The 17,687-nt window shown below is 45.1% G+C and overlaps 1 protein-coding gene across 1 annotated transcript; it reads left to right on the top strand.

The window, feature by feature from the left end:
• Positions 1–1,171: 1,171 nt before the first annotated feature.
• On the top strand, positions 1,172–13,110 carry HERPUD1 (homocysteine inducible ER protein with ubiquitin like domain 1). Its single transcript, XM_061172289.1, has 8 exons — positions 1,172–1,413; positions 4,432–4,509; positions 4,597–4,671; positions 6,314–6,444; positions 8,549–8,671; positions 9,200–9,550; positions 11,221–11,326; positions 12,346–13,110. The coding sequence occupies exons 1-8, from the start codon at positions 1,279–1,281 to the stop codon at positions 12,508–12,510; spliced, it is 1,164 nt and encodes a 387-aa protein (XP_061028272.1). The 5' UTR covers positions 1,172–1,278; the 3' UTR covers positions 12,511–13,110.
• Positions 13,111–17,687: the final 4,577 nt, after the last annotated feature.

The raw sequence follows: 17,687 nt of genomic DNA, 5'->3' as shown, positions 1-17,687 counted from the left end.
CATTTTGGCATCGGTGTACAGGGAGCCAATATTTTGGCATCAATCTCAGACTTCCAGCCTCTAGAGCTGTGAGACAATACATTTCTGTCCTTTAAGCCACCCAGTCTGTGGTACTACACCCATCAACCAGACCAGGTTCCTCTTGTTACCCTCCTTAAATTTGCCCCACTCTGGAAACTATTTACATAGTGTTTTACATTGTATGTACAACTGCCAAGGTCCTGACACACCTGGCAAAACAGATGTCCCAACAGGATTAGAACAAGGACGAGCCAGCACAATGTCAGTTTTGTTTTTCAAGACCTTTTTTCCTACAGAGGGAGGGAGTGTCTACATCAGCCAGGCCTCCGTGGTCACATTTTAGGAAAACCAAGAAACCTGCCTTCCGTGTCTCAGCCCCAATTTCAAGGAAGTATGTGTTAGTATCCTATAAAGTGAGGCCTTTTTCGAGCGTCTCCCAGCCTAAGCTGGACTGTGGCCTGCTTGCCACTCATTAGGATGACGTCCCACAGTTGGCGGTATAACGTTCAAGTCTGAGGTCACAGATGAAGGGGCAACATTGGCTCGGATTCCTGCATCCTGAACCCCAGGAAGAATCTCCCTTCTTCCTGGCCCTTCTAAGGCGCGTTGGGGGCGCCCTTCCATGCGGGCTCGCAAACGGGGCTCCCCCAGCAGTTCTTTGAGCTGAGGCCGGGGTGGGGGTGGGGAGACCTCCCCTGGAGGGCCTGCCGTCCCGGGCCACCCGGGGAAGGAAAAGGGGAAATGGGGCTGGTGTCAAAAGGGCGGAGCTGCTGCTTTGTGAGGAAACAATTTGCAGAGGCTGCCAAACCGGAGACTCGGCAGGGTCGGCCCTCCCTAAAGTGCCGTGAGCAACCCGAGCCAGGGAGCAAGCCAGTGTCTCAGGGCCGAGGGGCCCCCCGTGGGCCGCGCGAACCCCAGTACGGCCACCGAACCCAGGCTCCCGGGCCACAGCCGCGACTGAGGGTGACGCCACGGCGGCGGGTTGCATCAGCCTGCGCCCACGTGCTCCGCCCGCCCTTCCGCCCACGGAGCCGGGCGCCGATTGGGCCACGTTGGGGCAGTGCTCTCCGCCCCAGCCAATGGGTGGCAGCCACAGAGGGTTCTGTCCGCAGAGTCCGGGCGCGGTGTGCCTATAAAAGGTGCCCGAGACGGGCGCGCGCGATCCAGAGAGGTGAACCGTTTTTGTGGGGGTTGGGGCGGCAGCGACACTTCCTGCCTGGCGTCTGGGAGCGCCGCCGAGCCCACAGCGCCGTCGACATGGAGCCCGAGCCCGTCACGCTCCTGGTGAAGAGCCCCAACCAGCGCCACCGCGACTTGGAGCTGAGCGGCGACCGCAGCTGGAGCGTGAGCCGCCTCAAGGCCCATCTTAGCCGCGTCTACCCCGAGCGCCCGGTGAGAGGAGCCCCCGGCTCCAGCTGCCAGCACTCCCCTAACCCCGGCTGTCATCCTCGCAGCCCTCCTCGCGTCCCCCCTGGGATGCCACGTCCTCCTCTCCTTTCCCTGTAACTTCTCGCTTCGCCGGCCTTCCCCTGATGGCTGGTGCTCCCCAGGTCCCCTCTCCCAGGCCTGTGGTCTCCCCCTTTCTGCCCTGCCGCCGTAGGCGCCCTCTGACGTGGTCCAGTGGCTGTCACTTCCTCGTTCTAGGCCGCCATCCTCCCGCCTTCCTGACGGGCCGCCTTCCCCTGTCACCTCGCGTCCTAGGTCCCCAAACTCTAACGGCTGTCGCACTCCTGCCATACCTCTTCAGACCCCTTCCCAGCCCCCTAGATCTGGCTTCCAGCCTTAGCCAAGCCGCTGAAACAGCAGTTTGACCTTGAGTGAGTCATTTCACCCTCCAAGCCTCAATTTCCCCAAAACGGCGGAGTGACTAGGTGTTCCTCGTTAGGATTGCATCCGATGGGTAGGAATAAGGAAACAGAAGTGCTGCGAAACGAGTTTTCTGAATGTAGCCTCTCATTGCAGAGAGGTGAGGGCAGGGGCCAAGCCCGGCCAGTGGCTGGAGAAGCACGGTGAGCGCCCGGGCAGCGTGTGCTTAAGGCCCCACACCCGGGAACAGGACGTGGCGCTTCCCCTCCCAGTCCGCCTTCTGCCCTGGTCCCCTCCCTGTGAGCTGGACTCCACAGCCTGTGCTTAGTCCCAGGGAGGAGCCCGGTGCGCTTTCCGGTAAAAAGTGATTTAGAAGGAAAATAGGTGGAAGGAATCTCCTGGAGTCTGGGTTTTAAGACTCTGGTCCCTCAATTGCAGAGACTTCCTCGCTTTGTTTTGGTTGACACATCTGTCAACATCACCCTTAGGGCCGCCCTCCCTCCCCACCACGTGATGGAGGCTATGAGCTGGACCTTCCTGTATTTACTTTCTACTCTAATATTATGTAAGTGTCAACAGTGTTCTTTACTGCCCACAACTGTAATTCTCCATCAAACAGGAGAGGGCATCAGGGCAGGACAAGATTGTGAAATTGTTCTTTCTTATCTGAAGTGTGCAACGTGTCAGGTTGTAGCTTATGGGTCAGGTTGTTTTTGTTCCATATTGTCAAGAACGTGGAAGTGAGTTTCCCTCCTGAGTCGTTCTTTTGAAATGTGCTTATTTATTTAATAAGCTCCCATTCCTCTAGCATTCGCCTTGGCACTATTTGCAATTTCACCATAGCTGCTCCCAAGAAACAGGTGGCAGTGCTGCTGCGAGAATGGCTATTAGGTACACAAATTGGCGAAGCAGGTGTAGCCTCTAGTTGCGTCATTTGGTAAAAGGCGGTGTTTTGGAGGAGGGCTTTCCTTTAGGGCTTCCTTGGGTGACGAACATCACTCCTATTAAGTCCAAGGACCCAAAGTTGTAAATAAAAGGTCTCTCAGGTCTGTATATTTGTGTTTAAAAATTTTGGCTGGAGCACATTCGTCATTTGCTTTCTAATGTGAGAAGCCTTACTTTATAATAGTTGTTTGCTTAATATATATTTTTTAAAATCAGCCTTCTGGATAAAGACGCAGAGTGTCGGTTCAGGCCTTTAACAGGCCTCAAATCACGGGCACCCGTGGTTTTCAAACCTTTTCTAGTGTGAAACTCTTTAATATAATGCAGGACCCCACCTATACAGTAACATTTACAAGTCCAGGTTTATAGCATTTACATATGGAGTTCAATCAGTGAGAACAATGATGAACACAGCATCCAATATATTTCTGCAGTTTGTTATAGTTGCCCAGTGTCCAAAAAAAAAAAAATCCTGATTTATGCAGATAAATAGGTATATTTTTTTGTTCGTTTTAAACAGCTTGCTTTATAATCTTGGGCTACTTGGCAGGAGCAGCTTTATTCCAAATTTTGCATAATTGGTTATTTTGGCAAGAGTAGATTGAGAAGTTGCTGGTGAGCTCCGGTGTACTGACTTTGGTATATATCACTTGAAGCCATTATTTAAGTCCAGTTTTAAATTTTATTTATTTATGTTTGGCTGCGTTGGGTCTTTGTTGCCGTGCACAGGCTTTCTCTAGTTGCGGCGAGTGGGGCCTACTCTTCGTTGCGGTGCGCGGGCTTCTCATTGTGGTGGCTTCTCTTGTTGCGGAGCACAGGCTCTAGGCACAGGGGCTTCAGCAGTTGTGGCGCACGGGCTTAGCTGCTCCGCGGCATGTGGGATCTTCCCGGACCAGGGCTCGAACCCGTGTCCCCTGCATTGGCAGGCGGATTCTGAACCACTGTACCACCAGGGAAGTCCCTTAAGTCCAGTTTTTAAGGGAATTAAAAATGGATTTTAAAAGTGAGATTTGTATAAAAGTGTGTGGCACGACTGTGGTTTTAAAATCACTGGAACGGAGTAGAGTGTTTGGAATCTTGACTCTTTAGCAGCAGGTGACCTTGGACAAGTGAATTTTAGATTTTCCCCCTTACAATAGGCATACTAAATATCTCATAGGGTTGTGGTGTGGAATTTTACCACACACCATCTCCTCTTTAGCTGCATTTGTATGTTGGGAAAAGTCTCTTTGAGGGCTTAAGTTTAGAATTGCTTCACGTTATCTTGGGACAATGCTAGGTGGTTTTAGGGAAGGCTGACTTTGAGTTTTCTCTGAGACCAAACTTTGAGTTTTGAAGTTCGTTGCTGTAGGAGCCCCAGATTTGTGCTTTTTGTGGCAGAAAGCAATTTCCCTGGGAGTTAAGAAGTCAGGTAGCTTGCCATAGGTTTTGTGGACTGGAGGTAGTTTGCCATCCTAAATTTGTTTGCATGTTAGAGATCAGTTTAAAGTTAAGTACTTCCTAAGTAAAAGTTTTGTATATGGGGCCTTCGGAAAAATGTTTTCCTGTGATGCTGGGAAAAACACACACGTTTAAATTATTTGTATAAAACAGTTTCTTCTATGTTTGGGAACTTGAGGGGGCTAAGTGCTGACCTGTGCTGCTCTTTCTTTCCATAAGCGTCCGGAGGACCAGAGGTTAATTTATTCTGGGAAGCTGTTGTTGGATCACCAGTGTCTCAGGGACTTGCTTCCAAAGGTATCACTAAATATATTAACTTTTGAATGTTTTTGAGCACTAATAAGGTTGAATTCAGGTCCTAAAGTACCTCCTTATTACTTTCAGCAGGAAAACCGGCATGTTTTGCATCTGGTGTGCAGTGTGAAGAGTCCTTCCAAAATGCCAGAAGCCAGCACAAAGGTATGTCTGCTTTTTCATGATGATAACAATTCGTGTCATTCAGACTCTCAAGGTCGAAATAAAGGAAGTTGGATAAAACTCTTAAGTCTTTTTATCATATAATATTTTGTCTCTTCCCCAGTGAGAATCAGGAATAAGAAACTGTTATCAATACAAGTGAGAGTTTACTATAATAGTAGTAGACTTCCATTAGTGTTGTAGTGGAAAAGTGGAGTTCTGCAGTACACACTTTTCTGGCATTTGATTTGATCTATAGTGGCTGTGTATCCAGATCACCGAACTAGCAAGGCAGTCATGAATTTAGCACATAATAAATTTCTTCTAAGGAACCATTGATTTTTTTTTTAATTTATTTATTTTACTTATTCATTATTTTTGGCTGCGTTGGGTCTTCATTGCTGCGCGCGGGCGCTCTCCAGCTGCAGTGAGCGGGGGCTACTCTTCGTTGTGGTGCGCAGGCCTCAGTAGTTGTGACTCGCAGGCTCCAGAGCGCAGGCTCAGTAGTTGTGGCATGCGGGCCCAGCCGCTCCGCGGCATGCGGGATCCTCCCGGACCAGGGCTCGAACCCGTGTCCCCTGCATTGGCAGGCGGACTCCCAACCACTGCGCCACCAGGGAAGTCCCTGATTTTTATAAAGAGTAAAACATGACTATATTTCCTTTGGAAATTTTCATTGTGATTATTTGTTTGGATAGGAAAAGGCCTCAGTCTTTATCAAGTGATCTCTAAAGACTTGCTTATGTTAGATGGTCAAAATCCCTCATTTTTCATTTCACAGTGTTAGTTCAAATATACGGTATTAAGGGACTGGTGGCACAGTGGTTAAGAATCCACCTGCCAATGCAGGGGACACGGGTTCAATCCCTGGTCCGGGAAGATCCCACATACCGCGGAGCAACTAAGCCCCCGCGTCACAACTACTGAGCCTGTGCTCTAGAACCCGAGAGCCACAACTACTGAGCCCATGTGCCACAACTACTGAAGCCTTCCCATCTAGAGCCGGTGCTCCGCAACAAGAGTAGCCACGACAATGAGAAGCCCGCACACTGCAAAGAAGAGTAGCCCCTGCTTTCCTCAACTAGAGAAAGCCCACGCGCAGCAATAAAGACCCAATGCAGCCAAAATTAAAAATAAATAAATAAATTTATTTTTAAAAATATATACAGTATTAATATTCTAATGTGGTGATACACTAAATTTGCATTACAACTGTACATCCTGAAACATCTGAGTATAGTGTAAGAAATTCTTTAGGTTGCTGGCTGGGTTGTGTTTATAAATCTTATTGGTCAAATTTAATTTCTTAGTAAATTTAACACCATAAGATGTATAGAAAAAAAAAGATGTATAGAGCATTAACAGGACGCTTTCTCACCAATGATAACTTCATTGGGAGATTTTAGTGAAACTACAGCATAGCTACTCTAGGAAAAAATACGGATTTTTTTTTAGTATCTGTATTGATACTGTGTTGTACAAATTTTAGAATATTCTTTATATAACATTGCATCTGTTTGATTTTGTCAAGTTCAGAGGTCAGGGTTGGGGACATAAGCCGTTCACAGAGAAAGAATCCTTGAAGCTTGATTTCACACAGTTGCATCAGGCCTTTTGTTCTCATGTTCATGTTACACTTATCTAGGTTGCTGAATCCATAGAGCAGCCCGCTGGTCTTAATCAGGGACAGTCTCCTGGGGATTCCTCAAGTGACGGTTTAAGGCAAAGGGAGGTTGTTCGGAACCCTTCTCCCTCTGGATGGGAGAATATCTCGAGGTGAGTGTTGTAAGAAAGAAGCAGGTTGTACAACATGAATGTGCATCATTTGCATCAACTTAAGAATAAGCTGTGTTTATACTATATAGTCAGAGAATTTTTAAATGGACAAAATTTTGCTTTATAAGGGCTTCACTTTAAAGATCTCTTCTGTATTTAACTTTTCTTAATACATAGCGTTTTAGGAAGATCTAAAAAGTGGAGATGCATGTCCTGAAAATCTGGGCATTTCTCCTCCTACGTGGGTGTGCTTCACATTGCGCTGACCTCATGATAGGGAATTAGTGCTGGTGCAGAAAAGCAGCTGTTGTAAGCACTGTGCAGCTGCTTTGCCGAGTGGCTTTGTGCTTTGTCTGTCATAACAGTGGGTGACAAAAGGTGAAGGGATTGTTTGAGAAATGCTCTGCCAAGTACCATGTCGGTGGTGCTAGGAGAAAAGGAGCAATTAGAGCTTTTCTTTAGCGCAAAAGCTAGAAGCGACTAAATGCTGTGATGTTCGGATTTCACAGCTCTTGGAACACCTTACTATGAAAGATCCTTTGGGAAAAAACAGTTTATTAACTACAAGTTGAAACTCTGTTACTCCCTGAGTCCCCTGCCCACCGTTTCCTAGTAGTTTTTAATATCTGATTGTTGATAAAGTCGTTTGAGGAATGAAGAGTTGTTTTTTTTCTTAATGGAGGTTTTCAAATATACACAGAAGTAGAGGGAACTGTATAATGAATCTCCATATAATGATCAATTTTTGCCATACTTGCTTTATCTATTCCTGCTTCCCATTTTTTCCTGAAGTATTTAAAAGTAATTCCCAGACATTATGTCAGTTCACTTCTACATACTTCAGGATATAACTCTAAAAACCTTTCAGTTATCTTGCGTATCTGCAGTGTCATCATCATCAGAGCTAACAAAAGCACCTTGTTATTTTCTCATTTCCATGTACTGTATCTTTTTTAAATGATCAAAAACAGTATCGTACCAAGACCTATTTGTATTAGAATACAATTTTAGAAATACTCTGGGTATGGAATTTGGTTAAGTTCCATACCTAGCATATAAAGTGGATAATTGAATTCATTATTGGATAGAAACACTTAAAACTGCTTCCCTTTTTCTGACTATACGATTTGAGAATTGAGGCTCATATCACACTATGAATTTTACCATAATAAAACTTGATTTCATCAAGAAATATTTATTGGACAGCCAGTGCATATAACTTTAAGGATATGAATTGACCAGCAGAGATGACCACATAACAACTCCTGATCTTTCTGCAGTTCTGTTAGTTTGAATTTTGTGAAGTGATGCCAAAGGAGTTCACTGTGTAGGGCTCACAAAACCAGAGATGACTCCCACACACACCCTGCCCCAGGCTGCGCTGGATGATAGAAGCATGAGTTTGGTGTCAAACAGGTCTCAAATCCAGCCCTACTACTTACAGGTTCAGTGACCTCGTGCAGATCCTTTGTCTTCCCTGAGCTGCACTCGGGCTCCCCTCTGTAAAATGGCGGGGTGGAGAGCTCCCTCCCCACAAGGTTGTTGGGGATCCCGTGAGATAACAGCCCGGCGGCCTTACAGGGCACAAGTGGTCAGTAAGCATGTATGGCTGGTGCCACACATAACTCTGCTCCCCGTATAGTTCAGATCTAGGGGTGAGGGAGAAATGGGTATTGGGAGGAAAGGAGTATTTCCTGCAGAAAAGACTTTGGGAGAGGTGTGACTTTTTAGAGCTGCTCCCTAAAGAATGAATAGTGGGGTTTAGACCTTCAGTGAGACTCAGCAAGTCTAAAATAAGGGTGGGGATCCACTTAGACTGAAAAGGTCCAGCTTGTTTGTACATCATGGTGATGACATCATGAGACCCCAGTGCTGGGCAGAGGGCTCTTGTTTTCCCATGGGATCCAGACCATGGGAGGGGGGCTTTGTCAGTACTTTCTGTGATTGTATTACACAGGTGCATCACCCAGAAATCTACATGTAACTGTCATAAAGCTCAATCTTCTGTCTCTTTGTTTTGAATTCCTGATTGTAATTTAAACTTAATTTTCACTTATTCATACTAAACCAACTTAAAAAGAGCATTTTTTGAAATCTTTCATAGGCCTGAAGCTGTCCAGCCGGCGTTCCAAGGCCTGGGGCCTGGTTTCTCAGGCTACACAACCTATGGGTGGCTGCAGCTCTCCTGGTTCCAGCAGATATACGCACGGCAGTACTACATGCAGTAGTGAGTCTTTCCTCATGACGCTGGGTGTGGCCAGGGCTCACAGAAATGGAGGGAACTCCCATCCATGTTACCCACAAAGTTAGGGAGGGCGGGATGAGTGTGTCAGAGTCCTGCTCTGTAGGTGGGATAGAGGATAAGTGGTAACTAATCTGTGTATTGATGCGTAGTTTGCTGACTGATCCATAGTTTGATGACTTTATTTAGAATATGTTATTTCCTTTTTATTTCTTTTCAATTTGTGATATCTTTAACATTTTATGAAAATTTTAATTTGCTACTGCACCATGTTTTCATGGTGGCCTTGATGTTTAATTCCAGATGAAATTTACCAAGCGGCTTCTCTTAGGAGTAGAAAAGGCATTTATAGATATGACTGTTAGTAAAGAAGTTCTTCACTAAGTTAAAGAAAAATCAAGTTTGTATATGCCTACTTAATAGTAAAAAATCCCTGTGTAAATGAGGTTATGAGAACCAGTCTTCATGGTGCCTTGCTCTCAACAGTATTTGCCTCTGTCATTTTTATTTTAGCTTAGCAGCCACTGCTGCATCAAGGGCTTTTGTCCCCTCGCCAAGTGCACAAGAGATACCTGTGGTCTCTGCGCCTGCTCCAGCCCCTATCCGCAACCAGTTTCCAGCTGAAAACCAGCCCGCCAATCAGAATGCTGCTCCTCAAGTGGTGGTTAACCCTGGGGCCAATCAGAACTTGCGGATGAATGCACAGGGTGGCCCTATTGTGGAAGAAGATGATGAGATAAATCGAGATTGGTTGGATTGGACCTATTCAGCAGCTACGTTTTCCGTCTTTCTTAGTATCCTCTACTTCTACTCTTCCCTGAGCAGATTCCTCATGGTCATGGGGGCCACCGTTGTTATGTACCTGTAAGCAGATGATTTCGCTTTCCCTTTTTTCCCTTTACTACAGATTACACTATGTGGTGACTCAAACCAAGTACAAATTTTCCTCTTTTTTGAGCAGTCTCAGTCAATATTTAAGGAGGTGTATTTAAATAGTACGTCATTCTAGGATTTTCGATGGAAAGAATTGATGGCTTGGTTGCGCATTGCCAAAAACACAATTAATTCTCTGTTAATACAGGAACAACATTCTCTTCTTTTCCTCTAGTTAAGTTATCTGCCAGGCTCATGAACCACAATAAAACAGCCATACTGAGGCATGGAAAGGAAAATTGTATTTGTGTTGAATAAGAACGTATTTAGGGCTTCCCTGGTGGCGCAGTGGTTGAGAATCTGCCTGCTAATGCAGGGGACACGGGTTCGAGCCCTAGTCTGGGAAGATCCCACATGCCACGGAGCAACTAGGCCCGTGAGCCACAACTACTGAGCTTGCGCGTCTGGAGCCTGTGCTCTGCAACAAGAGAGGCCGCGATAGTGAGAGGCCCGCGCACCGCAATGAAGAGTGGCCCCCGCTTGCCACAGCTAGAGAAAGCCCTCGCACAGAAACGAAGACCCAACACAGCCAAAAATTAAAAAAAATTAATTAATTAATTAAAAAAAATTTTTTCCACTTTAAAAAAAAAAAAAAAAGAACATAGTTATCTTTTATCAGGCTACAGCTGCCTTCTAGGATAAAGGGCAGGCAATGGCTGTGGCATAGTCCTGAAGGGCCAGAGATCCATCACAGACCTGGCATTTGGCTTTATCCATGGCTTAGAGCAGTGGTTCTCAACCAGGATAGTTTTGCATCTGCCTCTACCCCCGCCCCCAAGACGTTTGGCGGTGTTTGGAGACATTTTTGACTGTCACAGCGAGGGGGGTGGTCCTGCTGGCATCTGGTTGGTAGCTGTTAAACATCCTGTGGTGCCCAGGGCAGCCCCACAGTAAATACCCAGCCCAGTATGTCAGCAGTACCAAAGTTCAGAAACCCTGGCCTAGAGTGATATGTCCTTGTATGTGGCAAAAACGGACAGAAGAAATTTTTCCTCCATAGGAAAATGGATTTTTATTTTAGTTTTTAAAAATCTTAAAAAAGAAATATTTAGAATAATGCATTAAGTACTTATATCCAGTATTAATCATTGTTATATTTTGTCATATTTGCTTCAAGACTTGGGTTTAATTGGATTTTTCAGATGCAACTTCTGGTTAATTCTTTAAATTCTATAGTCTCTAGAATCATATATGTAGGTGACCAAATCTAGGTCTTATTACATTATAGTCACAGCTGTGTGTGTATTTCCCCTTCCCCCTCTGTTCAGGTTTTCATGTGTAAGGTTTAGGTCAGATGAAGAAGTATTTATTGAGCACATACTATGTGTCAGGTGCTGTTTATGTTGCTGTGCACATGATAATGAATAAAGCCTAGTTTCCATAGTGCCTGTCAAGAACCTGACAGGCCAGTGAGAAAGTCTAGGAGCCGGTGTGGTGGAATGTCTCTGCAGATGGGCCTGGCTGCGAGCTTCTAATCAGGTTCTGCTCTGATGAGAGGAGGGGAGCAAGGGGGACCTCATCTCATTGAGAGGACCCTTAAATTCTTGAGTACATGTCACTCTGATGTTCACTAAGATGGACTTTATATGCTTCCTTTGAAGGCATCATGTCGGGTGGTTTCCATTTCGACAGAGGCCAGTTCAGAACTTCCGGAATGATGGTCCTCCTCAGGAAGCTGCAAATCAGGACCCCAACAATAACTTCCAGGTATGGAGTTTCTGCTGGAGCCCAGCGATCTTGGTGTGAAACACCGGGCTCTTGAGTCCTTAATCTTTAGATACCTTGTGGTGTACCATTTTATTAAGCTCAATATTTCAAGATTTTTTTCAAATTTATTCTTATAGCATTAGCTATTTTTAAAACATTGTGTCATAAAATCCATCAGGTATTTTTGTCATGTGGCAATTTGCATTTTGGCATATATAAGTAATGTTTTTTTTAAACTCACTATTTTTAGTGTTCATTCTCAGTAACGATATGTTATACCATGGAAACTGCTAATGGAGAGTTATTCTAATTAAGGATTAGGAACATAAGCCTGTCTCACAGAATAGATTTCCTGGAAAATAACAGAAATAGAATTTTTAGGGACTTCCCTGGTGGTCCAGTGGCTAAGACTCTGTGCTCCCAGTACAGGGGGCCCGGGTTCTATCCCCCATCAGGGAACTAGATCCCACATGCCGCAACTGAAATATCCCGCACGCAGCAACGAAGATCGAAGATCCCGCGTGCTGCAACTAACACCCATCACTGCCAAATAAATAAATATTTAAAAAAAGAAATAGAATTTTTATAAGGCAGTTTAATGCATAATCCTAAAGGATAGTCTTTTTAATATAAAGTGTCACCCTCGAATCTGTTTTTAGAATCCTGTGTTTCCAGTTTTTTTTTTTAACTCGGGACACTGCCAAAATTAGAAAAATATCCACATTTAATGAAGTGGCTAACTTAATTACTAGTTTAATAATAGTTGAAGACCTAGTTACAGTACTTCATTTGATCTGATACTTGCTGCCAGGAATATTGAAAACTATGAGAATGTTCCAGCACAGTTGTGCTACGGAGGCTGGAGAAGGAGCTCCGTCCAGCCGGGGATGTCGTCCCCAGGGTCCTGCCTGCCTGGCTTGGCTTATGGGGCAAGGGGCCAGGGAGCCACTCTGCCCTTTCCTTACATTACTGGGTGCTTCTCACGGTCCTCTTCTCTCCTTGTGTTTTATTACCTGTAGGAAGACCCTGATCCTGAAATTGCAGACCCCAACCGCCTCCCTCCAGACAGAGACGTAGTGGATGACGAGCAGACCAGCCCTTCGTTTATGAGCACAGCCTGGCTCGTCTTCAAGACTTTCTTTGCCTCTCTCCTTCCGGAAGGCCCCCCAGCCATAGCAAACTGATGGTGTTTGCTGTCTGGCTGCTAGAGGCTTTGGCAGGCGTGGACTGGATCATCTGGTTCCGGCTAGATTTCCTTACCTGGACGTGGCGATGGCACAGAATTAGTAAAAGAATCAACAAAGAGGATGATATGCTTTTGTGATTCTGCAAAAGCAGAAAGTAAGACGTGAAGCCATGATACAAATTGATGAACAAAAAATGCCTAAGGCTTCTCATGTCTTTATTCTGAAGAGCTTTAATATATATTGTTGTAGTTTAATAGACATTGTAAGTAGAAGGCATTAGTGTCGCATGTTTATGCCTGAGGAACTTTTCCAGATGTGTGTGTCTGCATGTGTGTGTGTACATAGATGTCATAGATGCAGAAATGGTTCTGCTGGTACGATTTGATTCCTGTTGGAATGTTTAAATTACACTAAGTGTACTACTTTATATAATCAATGAAATTGCTAGACATGTTTTAGCAGGACTTTTCTAGGAAAGACTTATGTATAATTGCTTTTTAAAATGCAGTGCTTTACTTTAAACCAAGAGGAGCTTTGCAGAGGTGAAAACCTTTGCTGGGTTTTCTGTTCAATAAAGTTTTACTATGAATGACCCTGGCGGAGACTCCTGTCATCTTAGCAGTTTACTCCGTGTCCATCATCTCTGGATGGTCAACAGCTGAGTTGCTGATTTTTGAGTAACCTGAATATTTTGCTTCTTTTTATTAAAGGATTGTTTGTACTGATGAAGAAGATAAGGTAAGGCCACAAAAGTTTTAATTTACTAAGATTATGCTTGTGTTTGCCCCCATTTCCTGATTTAAACAGTACTGGCTTATGTTGTAACCCATCAGAGTTAAATTCCCCCGATTTAAAGTTAGTGGCATTAAGTACCTTTCACCTGCTCACATGTCATGCTTAGCTTACTTTTGGACTTTAATCCTTCTTTTAAGTATTATTTTTGAGACTAATCTGAAAAGCAAAGTGCTGTGTACTTTTTAACATGAGTGATGCTGTAAGTAGAATGCTAAAGGCCTGGGAGTGTTGTTTTGGGCAAAGTATAATCAGCTTCTTGTGTCATGGTCATGATCATTTAAATGAATTGTGACTGGACACATTGACATCAAATAAACATTCACTGAACAATTCATAGCCAGATGCTGGGTAGATACAAAGCTGTTTTATGTATGGTAGTGCTTTAAAAAGCCAACTAAGATAATTATGTAAGGAGTGAAATGGCATAGAGTTTCAAATAACACCAGACCTCCAGAACAGAGGAATGGTTGGTCAGGAGGCAGTGATTATTGATGAGTTATGAAGGCAATGTTTGCTTGAAGGAAGAAGTGACTTGAGACTGGAGGTTTTATAGTTTTACGAGTGAGGAAGTAGGTGACAGAAAAAGCCTGAGGAGCTGGAGAGAAGGGTCACAGCAGAAGCAAGAGTGCAGAGATGAGACTTCCCTCCTGCCGTGAAGCTGGATTGATGAAAGTGGTCATTAAGAGTTGATACAAAGGTCTTTTAAAACTGTTGGGTGGAAAATCCTATCGTTCTGCAGAGCAAGGGGCATCATCGTTTGGAAGAGGGGCCTGGAGCCCCAGGCAGCTGGCGGTGCCCAGCTCCTGTTTCTGAAGGAGTGGGGCCTCTCTCCCTGTGGTGTCGGGTTGCATCGATTAAACTCCAGATTCCACCAGCCCAAAATAGTTCCAGGATGGTGCTCCTGAGGACAGCTGACAAGGGTTCAGATTGTCCCAAGCCCCACCAATACAAGAGAAGAACCTTCAGACAGGAGCCAAGGATTAAGAGCACTGTTGGGTGGGAGACGTGGCAGAAATGACAGTGCTTCCACAACAGTTACTAAATATAGCATAAGGATGTACTACATACCACTGTTAATACTTAGGAAATTATTGGTTTGGTTCTTTGTTGTTAAGTAGCAATTAAAAAGCTAAAAGCACAAACCAAAAAATTTCCAAATGTTAGCTCAAGCCATAGTAGCTTTTTAAGTTTGCATTTTCCAAGGTGTGTTTTCTTGAATCCTAGTTCTATAGAAGAAACACTGCAGACAATGAGCTCATGGTCAAGTAAATTTGGAAACCAGGTTGATTCCAGTTGGTGGGTTTCTTCACTGCAGGATTCCTGGGGCCTTTAATATGCTGATGTACTTTTGAAGGAGGGTGTGTGGTCTGCGGCCCCTCTGTTCTGTGAACTTGCCCATGACTGAACAGAGTGCCACGGTTGGGGAAATGCAGTTGTTACTATTAATCAGCACCTTGTTTGGCATTCTAAGCAGCAAACAGATGCCTGGTGAGAAGTGATGGCATACATCCATAATGAACAATGGAGTTAAATATTCTTTATATGGCCAGGGAGGGGATCAGAAGCCATGCGGATCTAGAGTCTAACTGAGAGGGAGAGGTTACAGGTCATCTTTGTCACAAGGAGCTCTTTTACCCATTTCTAAGGAAGTTAACCCTTTGTCAGAAGGGTGGCCTCCCCGGGGTAGTTACCTTGAGAGATGCTGCTGATTCTTCTCAGGACCTATGCCCACCCCACCTCTCTTTGCTTCTAGACCTATAACCAGACTCAAGTCCCAGCAGACCTCAAGGAGTGAACAGCTTTTTGCTACACACCGGAAGAGCTGCATGATTTTTCCAATTTATACAGACAGATCTGGGGAGGTGCGTGGGAATGGATATTAATGGGTGTGGGTTAGTGGTGGAAGCAACATTGAGTTGGATCAGGCTGAGTTTATTAACATGGACGCACTAAGCAGAGATTCTGCGTTTACTGTTTTAGCGTGAAGAGTGAGGAAGGACTCTAATAGTTTAGTTGGCTGAAACATAGTCTAACAGGTGGCCTACACTCAATGAAGTTGAATTGCCAGTATTGCTTTAGGGAACTGTAGCGGAAGGTATTCAGAATCTTAGGGAGATTGGAATGTTAGAGTGGATTTTTTTTTTTTAATATTTATTTATTTATTTTGGCTGTGCCGGTTCTTAGTTGCGGCACGTGGGATCTTCATTGCAACACGCGGGATCTTTTAGTTGCAGCATGAGGACTTCTCACTTGCGGCATGCCTGCGGGATCTAGTTCCCCCACCAGGGATCGAACCCAGGCCCCCTGCATTGGTAGCACGGCGTCTTACCCACTGGACCACTCGGGAAGTCCATTAGAGTGGATTTATCATGTGAGACCAGCTCACCCACCCTGGGAGGGTCCAGAGGACACACCTTTCACCACGACTGTGAGAAATAAATTTGTGAGGGGAGCCCAGCGTCACTGCAGAGCTCTGTGGTCACTCTTCTCTGTAGGTCAGAAATTATAGTGGGAACCACAGTTACTGAACTAGGATCCTTAAATACAATAGGGATAATCGGATTCCAGGGTGGCAGGGGCCAAGTGGTAGAACTTAAATCACCAGAGATAAGGTGGCTGTGGATACCATTATGGTACCAGCAGAGTCTAAAAAGAACTCAGAATCGTTGGACTTGCAAAGACCTAGGGTATTGGCCAGTTGATCATCGTATCCCTTGGAAAGAAAGAAATGGGCAGGCTAACTGAATTCTTGATCTGTGTAAACAGAAGTGAACAGAAGTCTCAGTTGAATCACCCAAACAGCATTAGCTTCTCCATCAATTCCCGGGCTTGAGACAGTTTCCAGACCCAGAAACCCTTGAATGAAGGGGGGCAAGTCTCCTTGAGGAAGGACCCTGCAACACTGAAAAAATTTACACTGTTTCGCCCAGCCTCCCCCTAAAGGAACCTGCAGCTTTTTATCAAGGTGACTGTGCATTGGGGAAAAGGAAATAATCAGACTTTGGGGGGGATGGCTGGACACAGCCTCTAAACTAAAACTAATTCAAGGAGACCCAAAACGTGACTGTGGTCCACCAGTCAAGAGTAGAAACTTATGGGGCTTCCCTGGTGACGCAGTGGTTAAGAATCCACCTGCCAATGTAGGGGACCGTGGGTTCGAGCCCTGGTCCAGGAGGATCCCACATGCCACAGAGCAACTAAGCCCATGCACCACAACTACTGAGCCTGTGCTCTAGAGCCCGTGAGCCACAACTACTGAAGCCCTCCCACCTAGAGCCCGTGCTCCGCAACAAGAGAAGCCACCGCAATGAGAAGCCCGCGCACCTCAATGAATAGTAGCCCCCACTCGCCGCAACTAGAGAAGGCCCGCACGCAGTAACAAAGACCCAAGGCAGCCAAAAATAAATAATTTTTTTAAAAAATGCTCAATTTAAGGGAAAAAAAAAAAAAAAGAGTAGAAACTTATGGAGATCAGGTCCATCTCACAGTAGGTCCAGTGGGTCCCTGAACCCATCTTGTGGTTATGTCCCCAGAGTTGAAATAGACATACAGGCACATCTTGTTTTACTGTGCTTCACTTTATTGTGCTTCGCAGATAACTGGGGTTTTTTTTGCAGATTGAAGGTTTGTGGTGACCGCTGCGCTGAGCAAGTCTATCAGGACCATTCTTCCAGCAGCATATGCTCACTTCGTGTCTCTGTGTCAGATGTTGGTGATTCTCTCAATATTTCAAATCCTCCACCAGCAAAAAGATGATGACTCGCTGAAGGCTCAGATGATGATTAGCGTTCTTTAGCAATACAGTATTTTTAAATTAAGGTACGTACATTGTTTTATTAGACATAATGTTATTTCACACTTAATAGACTACGGTATAGTGTAAACATAACTTTTACAGGCACTGGGAAACCAAAAAAAAGTTCATATGACTCACTTTATTGCGATATTCGCTTTATTGTAGTGGCCTGGAACCGAACCCGCGGTATCTCCGAGGTGTGCCTGTACTTAGCAACAGGCAGAATCCCCACATTGGTTCCCTCACGTGTGGAGTGAGGCCTATTATGGTAGGAAAACCAAGTGGAAGTCTCGAGAACTGCCTCTACCTAGGAAAACGGTAAATGAAAAACAGTACTGCATCCCTGGAGGGACTACAGAGATCAGTGCCACCATCAAGGACTTGAGAGATGCAGGGGTGGTGACTCCCACGTCTCCAACCCCCATTCTGTCTGTGCAGAAGACGGATGACAGTGGATGATCATAAACTGATGATTGGAGGTGGTGGCTCCAATTGCAGCTGCTCTTCCAGATGTGGTTTCATTACTTGAGCAAATTAACACATCCCCTGGTTCCTGGTTTGCAGCTACTGATCTGGCAAGTGC

The sequence above is a fragment of the Eubalaena glacialis genome, chromosome 18 (assembly GCF_028564815.1).
Source record: "Eubalaena glacialis isolate mEubGla1 chromosome 18, mEubGla1.1.hap2.+ XY, whole genome shotgun sequence".
NCBI classification, from domain to species: domain Eukaryota; kingdom Metazoa; phylum Chordata; class Mammalia; order Artiodactyla; family Balaenidae; genus Eubalaena; species Eubalaena glacialis.
The sequence above is the reverse complement of the archived record's forward strand: the minus strand, read 5'-3'. Positions and strand labels throughout refer to the sequence as shown.